General features: G+C 49.7%; 1 protein-coding gene across 1 annotated transcript; it reads right to left on the reverse strand.

The window, feature by feature from the left end:
• Nucleotides 1–1,765: 1,765 nt before the first annotated feature.
• GDF7 (growth differentiation factor 7) lies at nt 1,766–20,204 on the reverse strand. Its single transcript, XM_066622566.1, has 4 exons — nt 20,193–20,204; nt 17,438–17,662; nt 12,847–13,432; nt 1,766–2,694 (listed from the first exon to the last, which is right to left on the reverse strand). The coding sequence occupies exons 1-4, from the start codon at nt 20,202–20,204 to the stop codon at nt 1,766–1,768; spliced, it is 1,752 nt and encodes a 583-aa protein (XP_066478663.1).
• Between the last annotated feature and the right edge of the window lie 2,412 nt (nt 20,205–22,616).

Below are 22,616 nucleotides of genomic sequence, written 5' to 3' on the forward strand. Positions count from 1 at the left end.
AGTAGTGATTTATAATTCGTACTTATATTAATTTGTAATGCATATGTGGGAGGGGATCATTGGTTGTACAAAATCAAGAGCTGTTACTCCGTTTCTGTGCATAGGTGAGTAACAAATAAATCAATAGAAAGCTGCTCCAGGATTTAAAGCAGGTATAGCCAACTGACAGCCCAAGGACCAAATCCAGCCCATGAAGCAATTTTTGCTGGCCTCTGTAAACTACACCAGATTTTAATCAAGGTGTGATTAAAACAAAAATCATGCATAAGAAAAGACCATTGCCTTCAGATACTGAGAATGCAAGATTCCACACATCTCTAGGCCCAATCCTATCCAACTTTCCAACGTTGGTGCAGCCGCAATGTGGCCTTAAGGTAAGGAAATAAATGTTCCTATACCTTGAGGAGGTCTCTTTGACTGCCCCACCACCACAGGATGCAGCACGTGCCCCATTGGCATGGCTGCACCAGTACTAGAAAATTGGATAGGACTGGGCCCTCAGTTCCTTCCCTGGAGTCTTGCAAGTCAGTTCCTAGCCCTGGATGAGTATGTATGTTCCATATTTGTTAAATCCTTGTTGACTGCTAGCAACGTAATATTAGACTTTCTGAAGAAGCGGAATAAGACTTGTTCAGCAAAATATACTTGAAGGCTGGACGGAGGCTGGATCATCATGGACGGAGCGGTCATGAAAGAAATTGGTCTCTCGGATTTAAAGCCTGCCCAATTGATTTTTACCCCTAAACCACACAAATTAAAACACAAGGGGAGCCCTTCAGACCTATTCTGATTTAGTCTCGGACCAAGTTCTGTTGTTGGGCTTTGTGCATAGGGACCTGTTGACTCACACACTGATGTTTACTCAGATAACCTACTGGCTTCCATGGTACTTAACCCCAGGTCATTTTGCAAGCTGAATGTGGCAACTGAACGGCTGGTTCCTTGATGTGGCATGGGAGGAAGAGACTGGAGAAAGCTTTCTCCCTAAAGAAAAATGTTGAAACGAGTGAGGATGCAGCCAGCAAATGGGAGCAATTGGATGGGAGGGAGGAGAGGAGGGATGCTTTCAAGCTGTGTTCAGGAGAATTCTAGGACTCTTCAGAGGCAGAACAGGGATCAGTAATGGCAGACAAGCTCACCTGAAAGGCATCTTACCCATCACTTTAATGTACAGGCCCAGTGCTGTGTTTCAGGTCACAATAGGAACTGTCGGGCCAGTGACTAGTCAGAACTGTGTGCATTCTAGACTGTATCCCAGGATCATTAGCAAATGTGTTAGGTTCAATGGCAGATGTGAAACGGGTTGGCTGAGGATGAGCAGTCTGAGAACTGCCACTGCAGGTTATTGCCACAAGTCATTCATTCTTCAGCTCACTTCCTGGCCGTAGGAGAAGGCGGCCAATGTTTGCCCAGGTCTGGAGACTGTCATTCCAAGACAAGCAACGGTTCTTTGCTTCTTCTTTTTTAAAGTGCCCATTTGGTGGGAGATTTAGCGCAAGGTTGGGAAGCAGTGAAGGAGGCAACACCCTCAGATCAGAGAAAGTTCCCCACATTGCAAGATTCCAAGCCATCTCCTTGGCTGATCTTCCTCCATCAAGAGTGCCCTCAGAAGCTGGCCTAGCAGCCAAGATAGGCCTCATCAGCAGGTGGGAGGACTGCCACGCATCCTTGCATCCTTAAACTCGAGGCCACAGGCACCCCTGCGAGAGCCAGCCACCAGGCCAGCAGAGGATGTCAATTGCGGGGGGCTCGGCAGGCCTGGCTGCTACCTGCAGCCACAGGTCTCCACTACCATGTCCTCATACTGCTTGTACACCACGTTGTTGCCGGAGTCTATGTAGAGGATGCTGATGGGGCTGAGCTTGGAGGGGACGCAGCAGCTGGGTGGGGTGGCCTCCGGGTCCATGGAGTTCATGAGGGTCTGGATGATGGCGTGGTTGGTGGGCTCCAGGTGGGAGCGCAGTGGGAAGTCGCACATGCCGTCGCAGTGGTAGGCCTCGTAGTCCAGGGGGGCGATGATCCAGTCGTCCCAGCCCAGCTCCTTGAAGTTGACGTGAAGGGCCTTGCGGCTGCAGCGGCTCTTGGCCTTCTTGCCCTGGCCGCGCCCGCTGCCCACCTTGCCCACCAGCGCAGTCCTGCGCCGCCGCCTCCGCTGCCTCTGCCTGTCCAGGAGGTCCTGTCCGGCCTTGAGGGGGTCAGAGGTGGGCCCTGGCCCCCCACCCAGGGCCCTGATCTTCTCGCGGATCTCCCTGAAGAGGTTCTCCTTCCTCCTGGTGCGGGAAAACACCACCAGCAGGGCGCGCTCGTGGGGAGGCGGGCTCTGCTCCCTGCCGAAGCCCAGCTGCCCCGGGGCCAGGAGCCTCCCGGAGCTGTGCGAGGCCAGCCTCAGGAGGAAGCACAGCGCCCCCCGCTGCTCCCGCAGCGCCGCCCACACGTCGAAGACCTCCCAGCGGGGCGCGGAGGAGGAGTCCAGCAGGTCCCCCGCCCGGGAGTCCAGCAGAGGCGGCTCCTCCTCGCCTGCGGGGCAGCTGGAGAGCAGCAGGTGGTGCAGGAGCCCTTCGCGGGACGCGGCCAGGCTCCGGTTCCGCGGCGGTCTGCGCAGGATCCGCAGCTCGGCGCCCACCACCTCGTCCAGCGCCGGCAGGCTGGAGACGTCGAAGAGGTAGCGCTGCCCGTCCTCCGCCGCGGGGTCGTCTGGAAGACAGGAGGGGAGCAGCACGTGACTGGCAATCAGTGAAGGAATGGGAGGGAGGGAGTTGCGTTGCCCTGCCCTGCAGGACTCGCAGCCCAATCCTAGGCATGTCTACTCAGAAGGAAGGCTCCACACTTACCTGGGAGTAAGCCCCACCGACTCTAATGGGACTTACTTCTGAATAGACGTGCATCGGATTGGGCTTTAAGTCCCACGATAGTCAATCGAGATTGCTCCCAGGTAAGGGTGGAGAGGATTGCAGCCTCGCTGCGACTTACTGGCCGACCAGCATTGTCGCCAGTCCGCCCAGGGGGTTGCTGGACTCTACCTCTCTCCCTCCAGCTCTGATCGGACCGGGAGTGGGTGACTGAGGGTCAGATCTTCTAGATCGGGGTGGGCAAACTGGACCTTTAACAATTGTGTAGGAGAGAGAATTTCAGCAGGTGCAGCTTGTCACCTGTGAGACGACAAGCTGCACCTGCTGAAATTCCCTTTTCTATACAATTGTTAAAGGTCCAGGATCCCTAAAGTTGAAAGTTTGCCCACCTCTGCTCTAGCTAGCCTTTCCTACTGCTCAGCCCTGGAATGTGTAATGTCACGATTTACAAGTGCTTTCAAGCATGTGCAAAGTGCAAAGTTCCTCATGTACAATCCACCCCGTGTTGGTTAACAGTGGAAGGCCCCCGGGTCCAGAAGTGCCAACTATAAAGCAGGTTTGAGGCCAAACCGTCTCCTTTTTGAAATTCATCTTTTGCAAGATGGACAAATTTGGAATTCTTGCTCCGCTTCTGTCCAGGATCGAGTACAGGATCGAGAATAAGGAAATCTGAAGTATCTTTACCATTATCAGCTATATTTATGTCCCTGTCTTTGAGCTGAGCAGGTTCTGGGCGCTTGTTTCTCGTCTTTCATTCCCCAGAACGCTCCATACTCCAAGCCAAGTTAAACATTTCTCCAGTCTGCCTAGGATCACTTTGTTGGAGCTTGGTGAACGAATGGAGCAGGCTTCTCTGGCGCGATCACCCCCTTGTTGTTAACTCCCTTGCCGTCGGTCCCATATATTAGCCCTGCCAGTTCACTGATGTCCCAAGCTAGGCCACAAACTTCTCCTGAGATGAATTAAACCAATCGGGGATGACGATGACGGCCCGTTAATTAAATGAATATAAATAAAAGGAGGGCGAGGAGAATGGAAAAAGAAGAAAAAACACTACATCCAGTGGGACATCCATTAAAATTGAGTGTCAGGGGAGTTAGAACAGACCAAAGAAAATATTTCTTTACCCAGCCTGTAGTTAGTCTGTGGAACTCCTTGCTACAGGATGTAGTGATGGCGTCTGGTCTGGGTGTCTTTAAAACGGGATTTGACAAAGTTCTGGAGGAAAACTCCATCACAGGTTATAAGATGTGATGGGCTTCTGGTTTTAGCAGACCACCTCAGAATGCCAGATGCAAGAGAGGGCACCAGGATGCAGGTAACTTGTCTTGGGTGCTCCTAGAGGCATCTGGTGGCCTCTGTGAGCTGCAGGAAGCTGGACTAGATAGGCCCTGGGCCTGATCCAGTGGGGATCTTATGTTAAAAAAAACTTCAATTCCCAAAGGCTCCGTCTCACACCATCCATCGCTTCACTCACTCCTGAATGTGCCAGGTGCAAATGGATCCTCCCTGCACCAAGCGAGTGGGCTGCTTGTTAGAGTAAGACTTTGGGCTCCTGATCCTAAGCATATCCAAAGGGAAGTTTTGATTATGTCAACGGAGAGGAGCACGGCAACTGAAAGCTCACCGAAATTCAATAGCCTGAAAAGTGTGTGTTTCCCTTTCGGTCATATAATCGGGGCTGAAAAGACTTCCATTTGTGTCTCAAGGACAGAAGTCCCAGATGTGGGACAGGGGCTGTGGGATTCCTCAATGGGGCAGAAATCAGTTCTCTGCATGCTCAAACATAAACATAAGAACAGCCCCACTGGATCAGTCCATAGGCCCATCTAGTCCAGCTTCCTGTATCTCACAGCGGCCCACCAAATGCCCCAGGGAGCATACAAGACAACAGGAGGCCTGCATGCTTGTGCCCTCCCTTGTATTGGCATTCTGACATAGCCCATTTCTAAAATCAGGAGGTTGCACATACGCATCATGGCTTGTAACCCGTAATGGATTTTTCCTCCAGAAACTTGTCCCCCCTAATCCCCTTTTAAAGGCCAGACGCCATCACCACATCCTGTGGCAAGGAGTTCCACAGATCAACCACATGCTGAGTAAAGAAATATTTTCTTTTGTCTGTCCTAACCCGCCCAACACTCAATTTTAGTGGATGTCCCCTGGTTCTGGTGTATGTGAGAGTGTAAAGAGCATCTCTCTATCCCCTTATCCTTCTCATGCCTAATTTTGTATGTCTCAATCATGTCCCCCCTCAGGCATCTCTTTTCTAGGCTGAAGAGGCCTTTCCTCATAAGGAACGTGCCCCAGCTGAGCAATCATCTTAGTGGAAATGGAAAAGGTGCAAAAGAGAGCGACTATGTCCTTTTTGAGATGCGGCGACCAGAACTGGACACAATACTCCAGGTGTGGCACAACGGCATTATAATACTAGCCGTTTTGTTCTCAATACCTTTCCTAATGATCCCAAGCATAGAATTGACCTTTTTTACTGCCGCCGCACATTGGGTCGACTTTCATCGACCAGTCCACCACCACCACCCCAAGATCTCTCTTCTGATCTGTCACAGACAACTCGTTCTTCCTGATGTCGCTATACATACAGCCGAAGACTCTTGCTTGGGGGGGGGGGCACTCTCAATTCAGAAGCTGAACCCTGATTCAGATTGGGGGGGGGGGGACGACAAAAACAAAACAGTTCCGGATTTTGCTGTGAGCTGGATGCAGCCCCCTTGCTGAAGCTCACTCAGGTGATCTGGCCCTGGTCAGTGCCTGCAAAGGTGGGGGAGTTGTACATCGCCTGGAGTTCCACTCCAGGAGAAAGGCGGGGTACCAACTAATGAGGAAGATGAAATCATCTGCTCCAGTTTGGCACCTTCCAAAGCTGCCTTGATTCCACTTCTCACCCCCCCCCCCCCAAAAAAAAGGGTCCCTGAATCAGACAGGTGCTCCCAGGTTCCTGCCTCCAGACCAGCCTCAAAGTGCCCCGAGCGCAGCCGGGCAGGTTTCGGGGGGGAGGGGGTCTCCCTCCAGGAGATGGAGACTCCTCCATCTGAAGCACTCTGCTGGGGTAGCTGGTTCTCAAGCGCAGCAGGGCCTAGGGAGCGGCCGGTGGGGGATGCAGCTTGGCCAGGTAGACCCACCTCAGGCCTGCCGGGCAGGGCGCCCTTCGAACCTTCCCAAGGGGGGCTCACGAACACCCCCGCTGTCCCTCTTTGCAGCACCTTCAGAGTCCTCTCGCAGTTCAATGGGCTGCGCAGCGGAAAGCCCCGTTCAGAGGCGCTGACTGACTCCTAGGCGAGGACTGCGGGCTTACAGCCCAATCCTATGCATGTCTACGCAGAAGTAAGTCCCGTGATAATCAATAGGCCCTACTCCAGGTAAGTGTGGGAGCAATCCCAGGTCAGGCTGCAGCCCTGTGCTCACTTTTCTGAGAGTAAGCCCCACTGACTACAATGGGACCTACTTCTGAGTAGACATGTAAAGGATTGGGCTGTTAAGCTCCTGCTTAACTCCCACCTCGAATCTATAAGATTCAGTGTTGTTCCCTTCTCTCTCTCTCTCTCTCTCTCTCTCTCTCTCTCTGTGTGTGTGTGTGTGTGTGTGTGTGTGTGTCTGTCTGTCTGTCTTGTATGGGGGGCAGAATTCATCAACTCTCAGATCAACAGGTTCACACCTTGGTATTTACTTTCTGGTAGAACTTCCGGGAAACCTGATTTACTGTCTAGACCTATTAACTAGACCTGCACGGTTTAGCATGCAGAGTTATCCATTAAAAGCCTTCTGATCGATTTTAAAAGCCCTCCCCCTTTACAGTTCAGACCTCAACACCTTTCCCCAAAGGGACAGGAATTGGCATAAATGGATGAGAACATGTTGTCATCTCCTTATGTTAGACTCTCCTAGCTAATTTTTTTTTTTTTACTTTTTGTTTTGTTTAGGTTAGGTTTAGGTTAGGTTAGGTTTGTTTAGGTTAGGTTTGTTTAGGTTTGTTTTGTTTTGTTAGGTTGCATGATTTGTTGGTGGCAACTATTTTTTAATTTTAAACTGGTCTGGGTCTGTTTGGAAAAGAGACCTATACGCAGTAGGTATTTTTAAGTAGAAGAAAAGCCAAGAATTAAAAGTGTCCTTCCCAGCAGCAGATCTACCCCCCCCCCCCGTTCATACAAACCCACAGGCTCCATTTTAGGGAAGCATTCCCTCTTCTCATCCACCCCACGTGGGAGGGAATGCCCTTTCTAAGATGGTGCCTGTGGCATCTATGGCCTCATCTAAAAACTCTATGTGCATTTTATTGCTTGATTGGTGTGCAGTCAACCAGCTAAAATGCATGGAGCTCCAACTCCTACAACCACAGTCGCCCTCCTGTTTTCACTAAGAGCCCAATCCTAACCAAATTTCCAGCACCAATACAGCAGTGCCAATGGGGTGTGCACTGCATCCGGTGGGGGGGGCAGTAATGGAGCCTCCTCAAGATAAGGGAATGTCTGTTCCATTACCTCAGGGTTGTATTATGGTTGCATCAGTGCTAGAAAGTTGGTAGGATTGGGCCCTCAGGCGCCAATCCGATTTGCACTTTCCTAGGAGTAACCCCCATAATGGAGCTTACTTCTGAATAGTTCCACATAGGATTTCACTTAAGGTAGAAATCTATTTAAACCATTTCTGCCCAACGTTACAATAGGGACCAAATGGGTACCACCTGTGGGCTGGGCAAAAAATGGGTTAATCCCATTGACTTCAGTGGGTCTGGTCTGCTGCCCTGAGTCCGTTGGAACATTTCAACCATCTGGAGTGGGGATCAGACTTGATCCATTTCTCAGAGATACCAGTTCATCCCCAAAGTTAGTTTCCTTTCAGGGACTTACTCCCGAGTAAATGCATTTGGGACACAGAGGCATCATTCAAGTGACTCCGGCAATGCTTCTATGGGACCGGTCTTCCTATATAGTTGCTGGCAAGATTTAACCTCTAAAATCTTCAGATTTCACTGTTTTGTTTCTCAATGTGGATCAGGACGGAGTAGGCGGGTCGCGAGCCAATTTCAGGTGGGTCCCCATTCATTTCAATGTGTATTTTATTTTTAATATTTTAGATTTAATGCTACCATGGTATGTGACTGCATCTGGGGAAATGTTTCAGACCTGTACTTTTAACAATCAATCAATCAATGGGACTTACTCCTGGGTAAGTGTGGGTAGGATTGTAGCCTCGGATGGTTAAAAATTTTCCCGCTTGATGATGTCACTTCCGGTGGGTTCTGACATATTTTCTTTCTAAAAAGTGGGTGCTAAAAGTTTGAGAATCACTGCTCTAGATAATAAAGGTCCATTAAGGATGAAGAAATCCATTGTGATTTGTAGGCAAAATACGAATAAATAGACTCCCCTCTGCACGTTTACTCGGCTGTGTTCGTTGCAATAGACTCCCCCAAGCGATCGTGCACAGGATGCCAGCCTCAGGCGGGTCTGCAGGACAGGACAGGCCCCTGTGGCACCGATTGCACGGTCTGTAACCGGGCTTGGGAGTGCGCCACTGACCACCTTTCCTTCGCAAACTCTTGCGCAGCTCCCATTCCTGCAGCCACTCCGATGCGCTCCAGGTCTCCAAGGGGAGCCCCTCATAGGACATTTGGGAGTCCTCCTCCCTTCCCTTGGGAAGTCCAGTCCTCTTTCCCCTCTGCCGCGCCTCCCGCACTCACCCCCAAAGCATCATCTCCAGACCTGTCCCACTTCTGTACAACCTGCATCCGCAAGAACCCAGGACCACAGTCCCTTCCCAGCGTTTCTCCGCACACTCCTCCAGGAGACAGCTCCGATCTCCCCCAGGCAAATCCGACTTCGTTCAAGGCACTCCCTCCCCCCCCCCCAAAAAAAAATATCAGGCTTGCTTGCTAAAGGCTGCGCTCAGGCGGCCCTTCCTTACAACTCTTTGGGCTGCAATCCAACTGGTGTCCTCGCTGGGAATCTGCTTGAATAGCCTGCGTCTCCCACACCTTCAGATCTGTCTCCAGGCCAACCCCAACCTGCTCTATGAGGCGAACTCCTCCAGCCTAATCCAATGCTTGCCTACTCAGAAGGTAGTCCCATGTAGTTCAATGAGACTTACTCCCGGGAAAATATGGGTAGAATTGCAACCTGACAGCCCAAGCCAATGCATGTCTACTCAGAAGAAAGTCCCATTGAGTTCAATGGGGCTTACTCCCAGGAAAGTGTACATAGGACTTTCCTATGGCCCTCGACACGGTGCTTTTTTTCGTTGTGCTCGAAATAAGGGCGATTTAAATCTTGGCACTAGTGGTGAATCAAAAACGGGGCTCTGCTCAGCCAGGCAAGGCCATCTATCTCACTTCGGGTTCATTTTAGGAAACTGCTTATTCTAGAAAGATAATTGGGGGGCCGAAGCAGTGGGGAGGAGGGAAGTCTGAATACAGATCTTTTCGCCCAATATTCAGGGCTTAGGGCTTCTTTGACAGCACGAGAAAGAAATCTAGATGGAGGAAAACACGTGCATGAAAGGTTTTAACTGTGGCTGGATCGTGCCCTCTCTCCTATGTCTATCCATGGCTGTTGAGGCAAATTAATGCAAATACAGGAGCTACAGCTGAAGTTACATTTCGTTTCCATTGCTCTCAAGGGGTGAGTTAAACACCCGCTTCAATCTCTGCCGAGGAAATCCATTCAGCTATACTTCATTTGGATGGTTTTGATTGGGGCTGTGGTCTGCCTAAATGCATACAATAAACCAACAGCGCAACCTACACACATTTACCTAAGAGTAAACCCCATTGAACACGGCAAGATTTACTTCCGAGTAATAGGGTGACCAGACGTCATAACCGCAAAAGAGGACAAGGCACCCCAAAATGTAGGACAACTAAAAAGTGCAGGACATCACAAAATGAAAGCTAAAAACACTCCTACATTGATTTCATGTGGTTAATTTAAAAAAATATATGTGACTTATTAAACAATATATGACTAACAGCCCAATCCTATCCACACTTTCCTGGGAGTAAGCCCCATTGACTTTATTGAGACTTACTTCTGAGTAGACATGCATAGGATTGGGCTGTAAGGCTGCAATCCTAACCACACTTTCCTGACAGTAAACCCCATTGAACAAAATAGGACTTACTTCTGAGTAGACCTGGTTAGGATTGTGCCCTTATTTTATTAATTTAAAATTATATTACATAATTTATTAATCACAAAAAAGCTCTGGACTGCCTGCTCATAGGGAAAAGGAGGACATTTAGATTCTTTTCCAGGGCACGAGGCTGAAAAAGAGAACATCTGGTCACTTTGTATAACTCAGAAGCAACCTGGAACTAACCATGCAAAGGAACCCAATTGGTCAATTTCAAGCGCAGCGACAGGTCAGTTTCAGGGCCAGAGCAAGGATTCAGCCAGAGAGAAGAGACTGAGAGCCCAATCCTAGGCATGTCTACTCAGAAGTAAGTCCCATTAAAGTCAATAGAATTTACTCCCAGGAAAGTGTGGATAGGATTGCAGTCTGAAAGCACAATTCTGTGGATTGTCAACTTAAGCAAGTCCCATTGGTTGGCAACCTTCAGTCTCGAAAGACAATGGTACAAGCCTACAGCACCCAGTATTCCCAGGTGGTCTCCCATCCAAGTACTAACCAAGCCTGACCCTGCTTAGCTTCCGAGGTTAGGCATGTGCAGGGTGACAGTTGCTGCAACTCCCACGAAAGTGTGCATACGATGCACTGAAGCGCCTTCTGTTTCTCCATCCCAAGTGCGCTGACATGGTTCACGCCAAGGGCTGGGGGTGGTGGTGATGCGATCCAGATGACGACCCCACTGCAGACCCACACACCCCGCCCCCTTGCCGCTTGCCTACCTTGCCAAACAGGAATGTCACCACCCAAGTGGCTCCCCAAAGCCAGTGGGAGGAAAGTGGGGGGGGGGGAGATGTTCTGAGTTACTCTCGCTGCCCCAAGAGGGAACTGGTAGCAGGGAAGGGTGCCCGCAGCCTTCCTCCCAGCGCCTGCCCAGGAAGGAGGAGGGCAGACGGGAAGGAGCCCAGGAGGACGGGGCAGCCCCTGGAGCACCTTTGCAGGCGCAGCCACGCTCAGGACCAGGGAGAGCCTGGAAGGGAAGGAGATGAGTCCATCCCTCCTCCTGTCCTGCGTGGGGCCCAGCGGCGCGGGCATTCGGAGCCAGCCAGCCAGCCAGCCTCCCTCCCTCGCCTTACACCTGCTGCTCACGCCCCCGCCAGCTCTCCTTTCCAGTCCTGTGGCCTCCCAGGGCAGGCCACGCAGGATCGCGGGAGGCGAAGCCCTGGCCCGCCCACCGGTGGAGGGAAGGGGCAGCAAGGGGAGGTGGGACACTCGCTGGGGGCTCCAGTCTGAGATTTGGGGTTCATCGCTGAAAGTCTGTCCTAACCCTACACTTTCCCTTTCCTTTCCTCTGAACTTTCTTTCTTTCTTTCTTTAAACGCTGAGTTTCCTTCTTCTTGATCAGGGCGAACAGGAGACTGGATGTCAAAGAGCAAACTGGCCAGGTTCTGATAGCCCTCAGAACTGGTGAATTGACATTTTGGTCATCTTAAGAGTTAAGCTCCCAAACTTTCGTGTTCAGTCGACTGGTGGGTTCACAGTCAATCAAGTCTAGCCAGATTGAAGCCGTGCCCTACAGCTGCTGGATCCTGAGGGAGATCCTTGGGGTCACAGGAATTTTAAAACAAACAAACAAAAAAACACTTCTCTTTGGTGATTTCACACCAAAACCATCCCCAGCATCACAATTCTCCTCTGACATTGGCTTGCCCATACGTTTGAGGCTACAAGCCTATCCACACTTTCCTGGGAGTAAACCCCACTGATGATAATGGGACTTACTTCTGAGTAGACATGCATAGGCTTGGGCTATCCAATCCTATTTATGTCTACTCAGAAGTAAGTTCCATTAGAGTCAATAGTACCTACTCCCATGAAAGTGTGGATAGGATTGGGCTGTGAGTCAGCCACGTAGTTAGTGGATTATAGATCTTTGGCTTCAGTCAAAATCATCTCACTTACTGGGGTTCCATTTTCTCCGTATATATCCCACATTTTCCCTGAAATCCACCTATTTGTATCCTCTGGATTTGTTTCCACTTTCTTCTTATTTATCTTACCTTTCTTGAACCTTTCTTCCACCACCTCAGCAGACAAGCCCCCTCCTCTATTTAGAATGAAATTGATCAAATTGTTTTCCACCAGCTCAATATGAGATATTGGGATTGGGGGGGGGGGGTTTGCTTTGAGGTGAACTGGGATAGTTCCTGTGGAGCTTTCAGATAAGAATCAGATTAACTAGTGGGGAAGGATTTGGGTGAGCGGAGATTAATTTCTTCAATTAGCTCCGTTCGGACTGGGTTGCCTCCCCCGCGTGAAACTGGAACGAGATCTGCATTTTTGAGATGAGCTCACCGTCCTGGACAAGAATTCGGAGATTCACTGTGGAGATAGTGATTCTGTTCGGATTCAAGCACACCCTGCAAAACGATTGGTGATGAGAGTGTGCGCTGGGCTGCCCGAGAGCCCAATCCTAGGCATGTCTACTCAGAAGTAAGTGTGCAAATGTGTTCAATGGGGCTTACTCCCAGTCCAGCGTGGATAGGATTGCAGCCTGACTCTTTCCCTGGCAAAGACAAGGCCATCTCTCCACCCTCCTACCATCTGAACCAAGGTTCAGGCTACAATCCCGTCCACACACTTTCCAGGGAGTCAGTCCCATGGAACATGATGGGACTTACTTCTGAGTAGACACGCCTTGGCTTGTGTCCACAGATGGTTCTAGTCCTGAGCTTAGTTGAGACGCCCCCAGCCCGAGGAAGGCTGGCACTTCTATAGATACTCTGGCATTAGGGGTGCATCCCTCGCACACGATCCGGGGCGCCCCACAGACCCCCGAGAACTCTTTCCGAGGCCGCTTTGACACCCCTCGCCCTGGAAGGGGAGAGCTTGGACGGCTGCGCTCTGCACTCACCTCGGGGCAGAGCCTGATCGGCGAAGCCGGTGACGGTGTCTGCGCGGTGGCGGGGGGCGCCTCCCAGGGCGGCCAGGCGCTGGTAGAGGGTCAGCATGTAGTCGTGGGGCACCACAGTACCGTTGCGGAGGGCGCCTCCTCTCCAGCCCGGGGGCTGCTGCTGGTGGGGCCGGGGCGAGGGCCAGGAGGCGCCACCCGGCAGGGGCCCGACGGCGGCGGCGTCCAGCTGCAGCGCGGGGTTCCTGCAGGCGCTCCAGAGGCAGCAGAGGCAGAGCGCGGCGGCGGCCCCCCTCAGCTCCATGCTGCCGTCCCTCCGCGGCTGCTGCGGCGGCTCGGGCTGCGGGCTGTGAGGGCTCCGCGGACTCCCCGGCCGCCTTTTAACATTGTCTTCGCGATCCTCCTCGCCGAGGCGCCCACGGCCAGCCAGGGGCTCTGCGGACCGCGCGCAGCGCCCCCTGCCGGCCGGCCGCCACTGCTGCGCCCTGGCCGCCGCGCGCAGTGCAGGAAGAAGCCCGCGGCCCCCCAGCAGCCGCACCGTGGAGTCATCTGTTTGCTTTGTCACCGGCTCCTGCCCGCTCCCCCTTGGCTTTGGGGGATCCGTCGGAAGTCACACCGCTCCCGGGGCTGGAGCCTGGCGCGGCTCGGGGCGCCCTTGCCAGCCGCACCCCGTGCCAGCAGGGCTCCTGCCTCAGCAGGCGCTCGGCAAAGGGGCAGGGAGCATTGTCGCCCCAGAGGCGGAGTGGGCGGGGGGCCGCTTCTCCCTCTCCTTCTCCCCCCAGGGGGACAGGAATGGGACTGGACTCGCCCCAGAGGAAGTTGCATCGACTGCAGAAAGAAACTGGCAGGAACTCCGAGAGGATGCTGCCTTCTCCCTTTCTCCAGTCCTTTCCATTGAAATCACATCACACACACACTCACTCTCAGTGTACTACTACTAGGAATGTACTACTACTGCTAGGAGTAGCAGAGGCAGGAGGAGTTGCTGGAAATAATTGTTCCTTGCGCACTTCTGCTCCTACACGGTTGCAGCCCTCCTGAAACAAGCCTAATTTTTAACCCGAGAAAATGTAACTTTCCAATAAAGATGCTTCCATCGGATTGCCAGAGTACTGGTCTTGGGCTGCAACCCCCATCTGCTCTGACATGGAAGTCAGTCCAGTTGAGTTTAGATGGGCTTACAGCCCAATCCTAAACGGGTCTACTCAAAAGTAAGCCACATCATGTCCATTTTGTGCATTGGATTGTAGCCTTAGTTCTGAATCAAAGTACATACAATTGCCTTCTTAGAGCCCAATCCCATGCATTCAGCATGTAAGTAATTCAGCAGTAAGTCTCATTAGAGTCAAGGGGCTTACTCCCAAGTAAGTGTGGCTAGGTTTGCAAGCCTTAGAGCCCCAATCCTATGCATATCTACTCGGAATAAATCGCATTCAGTTCAATGAGGTTTACTCTCACCTAAGTAAGATTAGGATTGCAGCCTTAGTATCATCAGCAGGTGCTACTACTACTCCAACTCCTGGTGTTGCAACTTGCAGTGCTATTATCACTCCACGTATTACTTCCACAAATCTTTACCATCACTCTTACGCATTGTAGCACGGTGCACGTGTTATTAAATAATACGGTAGTGTGTCATTATATGCACTTAGGAGTACACGTACTGTCTTTGGCGTGCATACGAAGGTATGCTCTGGAGTACACGACGATGGCAATAAGTTCCCAGTGGAAGAATGCCTGTACCCAGAACATTACTACCAAGCTGTCCTGGGTACAGCCATTCTTCCACTGAGAACTTATTTCCAAGGTTCTCGTCGTCATAATCAAATAGGGTGACGCACAATCGTATGCATTGATGTTAATTTCAGAAGACGTTTCTCCGTGTCATTGACATGTGTAATTGACATATGCTTTCCTCCTGCGCAAGCTCAGCGTGTGCGGGATTGCAGGCTCGTTTTCAGAGATGTTTTCTAAGAAGGTGAACCCAGCTGGATTTGATGCAATTATCAGGGTTAAAAACTCATGTCTGCCCAAACCACAGGTGTACACATTTGGTCCCTGTTGCGTAAATGCAACGTTGGGCAGAAATGGCAGTTAAGCGCGCCTAAACCCCTGCTAATTGGGTAAGAGGCACTTTTTCAAGTGAGTGCTCCTTTTTTTTTTTAGCAGGGGGAGAGTAACTGGCCCACCTCACCCCAGCACTGTCTGTTCTAGTGGCTGTCTGCTGGTATTCATTTGTATCTGTTTAGATTGTGAGCCCTTTTGGGACAGGGAGCCATTTGATTTTTCTCTGTAAACCGCTTTGTGAACTTTTATTTGAAAAGCGGTATATAAATACTGTTAATAATAATAATAAATGTATAGGATCGGGGTGAGGATCTTCTTCCCTCAAGGCTGTTCTCACAGATTAGGCTCAGTACCAGGAAATAAGTCCCCTTGAACTCTGTGGGATCAGGGTGACCAGATCCAATGGAGGACAAAGTGCCTCTACCTTTAACCATTGTATAGAAGAGGGGATTTTGGCAGGTGTATTTTTTTAAAATCCTTCCACGATCTGCTACACAAAATCCCCTCTTCTAAATAGTGGATCGAGGTGTAGACATTCTGTCCTCCATTGGATCTGGTCACGCTGTGTGGGATTTGCCCTTCCGAAAAGATACGTTTAGGATCAGGTTGAATAAGAGATTTTTTTTTTCCGTCATACGGTGGCCACCTTCACCACCAGAAACCACAGCCTCCTTTCCTGCAGGGTCTTCTTTCATCCATTTTGCAATTGAAATCTCGCCTGTATAGACCTTCACGACTTTGATCCTTTCTAGAGAAGATCGTTTACCTTCATTTTTAAACGGGGATTCTCACTTGAAAGAAAGAAAGAAAGAAAGAAAGAAAGAAAGAAAGAAAGAAGGGAAAAATGAAGCCAAACAAACCTCCCCTCTCGCTTGCTGCAGTGTTAATGTTTTCCCTTCTCTTGAGGGTTTCCTTGGAAAAATTCAGATGTTTTCTTGGAGCCCGATTAAAATCACAAACCGCGATATTGACGAGGATGTTATTTGAAGTTTTCTCAGCACTTAACTGGGAGGGGGGAAGGGATCGCGCCTGTTGCTCTTCATTTCTCCCCAAATAATAACAACAACAACGCACATATTTTTCAAAACCCAACCCCTCCCCATCGGTGGTGCTTTTCTGGATGGGAATGCAGACCCGCAGCCAAAACAACCAGCCATTTATCTACCTCGTGGGTCAGGAAACTGCTGAGGATTTAATAGTCGTTTTGGGCTCTACAAGTACTTGGCCAAAACAATGTTGGTTTGAAAGCCCTGGCCTGACAATTCGGGGTCTTACTTGGGTGAGAAGATCACCTGAAAATACAAGGCAACGCCTTGCTGTTTGGGGATGGGGGAGAATTTCCTGTCATCGCCCCCGATCCTGCACAAACTTTAATTTCTTTGTAATGCGCGATCACATTGAGTTCTATGGCACTCCCCCCCCCAATATTGATTGCTCTTCAACTGCACCCCTAGAAAAGCATCCAGTCTTGTTTTGCTTTGTTATAGATGTCTACCTAAGTGACTGCCAAGTAAGGAGAGAGACTTCCAAGGGTCAAGGGGGGGGGGGCCACGGAATATCCCTTTTCTGCCAGACACTTATTAAAATGGGGGGGGGGGATGTGGAGCTCTTTGGAGTTAAAGGTCATCTACTCCAAAACATCCTTCTTCAGCAGGTTTCAGTGGCTGCAACACCAGCAGCAGTCCGGTTTCTACTTTAGGAAGGCGGTTTCCTCCTGCAAAAGAAGAAGGGGTGTGTGTCAAAAAGCCCACTCTAGTTTTCGTCTGGAAAGGGACACTAGCCATGGCCAGAAACCCGAGCATCGCGGTGGAAATACCAGCGATCTCTTTATCTGCTTCACTTCCCTTCACCCGAGTCGCTTCTACTGGAACAGGAGTCAAGTCACTTCGCTTCCCGGGTGGAGGCTTCTTGACAGCCCAATCCTATGCCTGTCTACTCAGAAGTAAGTCCCATTAGAATCAATGGGGCTTACTCCCAGGAAAGTGTGGATAGGATTGGGCTGTGAGTCCGATTTTCCTGCGTCCCGGGTTGCATTCGCTTCACGAACGAGTTAGTGACCCAAAAGGGCCTGATCCCCGGTGGCACCTTTGCTCAGAAGTCGGCCTCACCCTTTTGAAATGGAATCCCCAGGAAGTTTTTTGTTTTGCCACCGTCCAAAACATCCAGCAAAGTCAGAATTCTGGCCTTAGTGGAAGCAATACGGGACCAAGAGAGCCCAATCCTATGCGTGTCTACTCAGAAGTAAGTCCCACTGTGTCCAAGGAGGCTGTGTCCACGAGGTAATTGACCAGAATTGACCAGGGTCAATTGAAAGGAGCTCAGGCTGCAATCCTATCCACACTTGCCTGTGAGTAAGCCCCGTGGACTAGAATGGGGCTTACTTCCGAGTAGACATGCATAGGCGTGGGCTCTCACACCTCAAGATCTCCAGGGCTGTGCATCGGGCGACGCTGCATGTGCTTGTATGACTCCGAGTCTATCCCCCTGGGGCGAGGCCGGGAGGGTGACCCTGGGCTGGCTTCTCCACCTGCGCGCCGCAGAGACCCTCCAGCGCTCCTTCCGATGAGTGCGACCGAGCCCGCGAAGGTGTTTCATTATCATCCCGAGCCCCCTCCTGGGAGGGCGGGCCTGGCTTCCTCCTGCACTCGCTCGCGTCGGGCCATCTGATGCGGGGCCAGGAGGAGAAGAAGAGGGTCTCCACCAGTAGTGGAAGGGCTCCAAAGGCCTTGGGAGGAACATCCCGGGGCGGTGGCTGAAGGGGCCAAGAAGGCAAAGATGCTGATGGGCCTTTTCTCTCTGCTCAGGTGTGTGGTCCCAGGTGAGTGAGTCTTAAAAATGAAAAACTGCCTTCCTCCAGCCTGTTCCACTCAAGTGGCTCCGTTATTGCCAGTGGAGACAGGCAGGACAAAACAAAGTAGGTGGCAAAACGTAGGCCCCTAAGGTGAGGATCAGCTCCCTGGACCTTTCTGTCCACCTTGGACTTTCTGCTCTTTGAATAGCTCTGATTTTATTGTATTCTTAACATAATTGTTTTTTTCTTTTTTTTGGATGGGGTTCATAAAATGGTAAATAAATAAATCCTATTAATGACCAAAGGAAAAAATAATAAAATCCTATGAATCTCTCTCTCTCTCACACACACACACACTCTCTCTCTCTCTCTCTCTCTCTCTCTCTCTCTCTCTCTCTCTCTCTCTGCAATCCTAACCAACTTTCCAGCACTGGCATAGCTGTGCCAATGGGGCATGTGCTGTATCCTGCAGTTGGGGGGCAGTCACACAGGCCTCAAGGTAAGGAATGTTTGTTCCTTTACTCCAGAGCTGCATTGCCAGTGCTGGAAAGTTGGTTAGGATTGCAGAGAGAGAGAGAGAGAGAGAGAGAGAGAGAGAGAGAGACTATCAGTCAACCTTCTCTTAATACATCTCCATCGCTAAGCTAGGCTGGCTTTAAATGGCTCTCAAGGCAAGGGCTTGAAAAGCAAGCCCTAGAGACACATTTTGGACACCAACAATGTTTATGGACCTTTCCTAGCACTATCTGTGCCCCACCAATATCAGCTTTTTCTTTACACTCATTAAATGGTTGAGATCCCTGAAGAGGTAGGCCTAGAGAGATCCTATTTTCTGTGGTAACAAACCAACCTAAGTATGCAGAGGAGGCAAAAATTGATTAGCCCTCATTTGTCCATGGATCTTAAAATAAAAGCATGCCTGATTTTCCCTATGTAGCATGCTTGATGATCCACATGAGAGGGACCCAGAGCCTATTAAGAACATGAAGCTGTCCCCCTTGGTCCTCAGCAACATCAACTAATATGGTAGCCAATGATGGGAGATGCAGCCCAGAAACCTCTAGCACAGCGGTTCTCACACATTTAGCACAGGGACCCACTTTTTAGCATGAGAATCTGTCAGGACCCACCAGAAGTGATATCATGACCGGAAGAGACATCATCATCAGGACAATATTTAACTATCCTAGGCTGCAATCCTACCCACACTTACCCAGGAGTAAGTTCCATTTACTATCAAGGTTAAAAGAATATAAGGAGGAGCTTGTTAAAAGTACAGGTCTGTAACATTTCCCCAAATGCAGTCACACACCATCAAGTCTAATATATTAAAAATAAAATATTGAAATGAATGGAGACCCACCTGAAATTTTCTCATGAGCCACCTAGTGAGTTCTGACCCATAGTTTGAGAAACACTGCTCTAGTACATGGTTTCAGCATACACATGAACACAGAAACTAGACACAGCAAGCTTGTGTCAGACCATGTTCAACAATCACTCATCCTTCATTAGGCCACCAGACACTTAGAGAACTGAAAGCAGACTTAGGTGGATTTATTACCTGGTGGTATTGCATATTGGCTAAGGCTGAGCTGCAAATTAGGACTTGCACACTGAACAGAGCCCTGCTGACTACTCCTAAACATTCCTATTTAGTGAACATGCCATTTCAATGCATGTTTATAATAAATAATAATAACAACAGGTATTTATATACCGCCTTTCTTGGTCTTTATTCAAGACTTTATTCAAGGCGGTTTACATAGGCAGGCTGATTAAATCCCCGTAGGGATTTTTACAATTGAAAGAAGGTTCTCTCTTTCAAGAACCACTACATTCAGGTGTTTCAATCCGATCTGGCTTCACATTCTGGCCTCCATCCTCCCACGCACAGAGCAGATGGAATTGCTCGGCTTCAGCTTGTCAGCTGCTTCAAGGTCGCACGGTGCCACACGAACTGGCGACCTTGTGGATGTTATCTTCAGGCAGACGGAGGCTCTACCCTCTGGACCAGACCTCCTGCCCGTCACACGCACATAGAAAAACCACCTTATAGTCACATCATTGGATCAATGAGTCCAGTATTATCTGCCCATACTGACAGTGGCTCCAGTGCTCAAATTATGAGGGCAGAGAGGACATGTGCCCCTTACTTTTCATTCGGGATTTTTAAAGATTGATAGCTCTGTGAAAGCTCAAGCAGAGGTTTTACCTAGCCCTGTTCTCAGAGACTCTGTCAGTGGTGTCACTGGAGGTGGGGAGGGTGCAGGTCACACCAGGTGATGCTCACAGGGGGTGATACCATTATTGGCCAAAATTTTTAAAATCTTGGTATTTTCTATTAATAATAGCATCATGTTATATATCATTCAATGTGTGATTTCATGCGAAATGCAATGAAACAAACCATGTTGAAATATCTCTATTCTATCAAAAGTTATAGCCAAAATTCAGCGGGGGTGGGGCAATGGCGCATCACCACACTCACTGCCGGGGGCATTGCTCACCCATTAGATGGGAGGAGGTCCATCATGGGGGTTACGTGATGGCCTCCCTTACCCGGTGATGCAAACACTAGTGACGCCACTGGACCCTGTAGAACTGGAGATGCCAAGAAATGAACCTTGGAACTCCTACACGCAAAGCACGCGCTCAACCACTGAGGTTTGGACCCTCTTCAGCGGATTATTCAGGAAGCACGTTGTCCTTGCAGATGTGTCTGGGATGCGTGACTTGATTCCTAATGTTGTCAGTTGTTTAGCAGTGCACATCCATAGACTTCAGTGGAATCCCTTCTGATTTGCATGGACAGCCAACCACCACCACCCTCTTCCATCCTGAGCTTCTCCGTTCTCCGGGACGCACATGGTAATTGAACATTCTGTCCTTGTCGTCCCACAGTGTTCATTGAAAAACAGAAGTGCACTGTTTCCCCATCTGTTCTGCATTGCAGCTTCGTCAAAAACCCTTTTGGGTTTTCTTGAATTTCCATCCACCCTGCCCAGTCTAGGCCAGCTGCAGGACCTTCCAATGCTGAAGTGGCTCAGAAGTTCTTGAAGTGTAGCCTTCCCTTCCTCTCCCCTCCCCTCCTGTCCCCTCCTTGGACAGATTTGTCTATTTTTTTCCTTTGGTCATAATGCAAACATTTGTTTTTCTTTGCAGGCGCATGCCTGCACACTGTTGTGCGCTGGCAAACCACTTCCTTGAACCTACTGCCTTTTGAAAGCTAATTAGCAGATGGCCCACAGCAGAAATCGGAGAGGAAAAACTGCAGGTTTGATTGTACAACTCAATTAGTAAGTTTACATAGAATAAAAAACATGTAACCAAGTATGGTCTTTCTTTTCTTTTGAATACTCATTTGAACCTGCTAGCAAACAGAGCCTTCTTCCAGTTAAGGATGACATCTCTCCCCTCTAGGGTCCTTGCCAGTCTTAGCCTTAATCCCCTACACCTGCCCTTAATCATGTCTAGGCTAACTTCACTCTCCATGGTCTCATTGGCTGCCAAAAGTCTGTACCCATCTCCTTCCCTTTGTACAAATATTTCATCCAAAGGAAACTCAAGAATGGGTTATAAATGATTCCTCTTGTTTTTGAGTCAGTCAGAAGAACGAAGGACCTTCCTAGTGGGGGGGGCGGGGGTTTAACATGGTGTACAGAACCTTCTGTCAAGCAGATATTATGGATTGTATATGATGTCACCATCATTTCATCATGCTTATGCTGATCACCAGCAATTTCCACACGCTTCACCCATTGCATTGTATACCTGCTGGGATAACCCAATAATACAGTCAGTTCTCATTATCTGCTAGGGTTAGGTTCCTGGAAAATCTAGTGGATACCAAATTAGTGGATACTGAATCACTGAGCCTATGGGAAAAACGGGGTTAGGTTCCAGGGAACCCTCTTCACTTTACACTCTATGAACTTTATGAACTCCAATCTTATCTTGAAGTTGATGGGGCTGGGTGATAGTGAGGACTCATCAACATCTGATGCTTCCTCCACTGTGCTGGCTATTACTGGTCCAACAATGAGGCCTCAGAGTTTGGGAGTTGGGAGGGGCTTTTTCACCTGTCTCCCTTCTCCCCTTTGGTTCCAGCTTCAGGTTTGGGCTGCCTGGGATTCACAAGTATAGCCTGCAAAGAAGTGTAGAAGTACATTCAATTATACATATTTAGATGAGAAACGGGGAGATATGAAATGAGAAGATGTGTTTTTGTGAGTTTGAGTCAGGAGTCCCCATCCCTGGTTATTTTGGGTTTCCTGAGTCACATAATTTCCTGGTCCTGGGAATCAGGTGAACTTGATGGTCCAATAAGTTGTTTCAAAGCCATGTTCCAGGTTTCCCTAGCAGCTGGAGAAGAAGAAGATGCCGAAACAATGAACAGCAACAACAAGGGGGTAACACAGGCTACTTTTTCTGAATGACTCAACAGTCTTTCCAGGATGCTGAGGCATCACAGAAGCCTCTGAGTGGAAAGAAAGGTCCAAATAGGTGGAACCCTAGGCAAAAAATAGGGGAAAATCAAGGGTTTTCCTCAAAGTTGGTCTAACCAATGCTATGGAGGTAACTTCTATCATTGTTTCAAGAACAGTGATGGCCTTTGGGCAGCCTGGTCCAGCACTTGATTTGCTGTACATCTGTCTCACAGACTGAAAACTAAGATGGAAATGGAGCCTCACCCAATATGTGAAGAGTTCACTTTGACCACTTTTTATGGTATGTCTATCCCCATGCAGATGTTCTTGTCTGCATGGACAGCCAATACATGGGAAAGGGGAGCATCCCAACTAACTGCTCCACTTGGTGCTGACATGCTACTGGCCAGGCCAACAGGTACCTCCTCATTCATCACTTTTCTGCAGATGCAAGTGCTAAAGAAGAGGATACCTGGGGTGTCTGA

Source organism: Tiliqua scincoides, chromosome 1, assembly GCF_035046505.1.
Source record: "Tiliqua scincoides isolate rTilSci1 chromosome 1, rTilSci1.hap2, whole genome shotgun sequence".
In the NCBI taxonomy this organism is placed as follows: Eukaryota; Metazoa; Chordata; class Lepidosauria; order Squamata; family Scincidae; genus Tiliqua; species Tiliqua scincoides.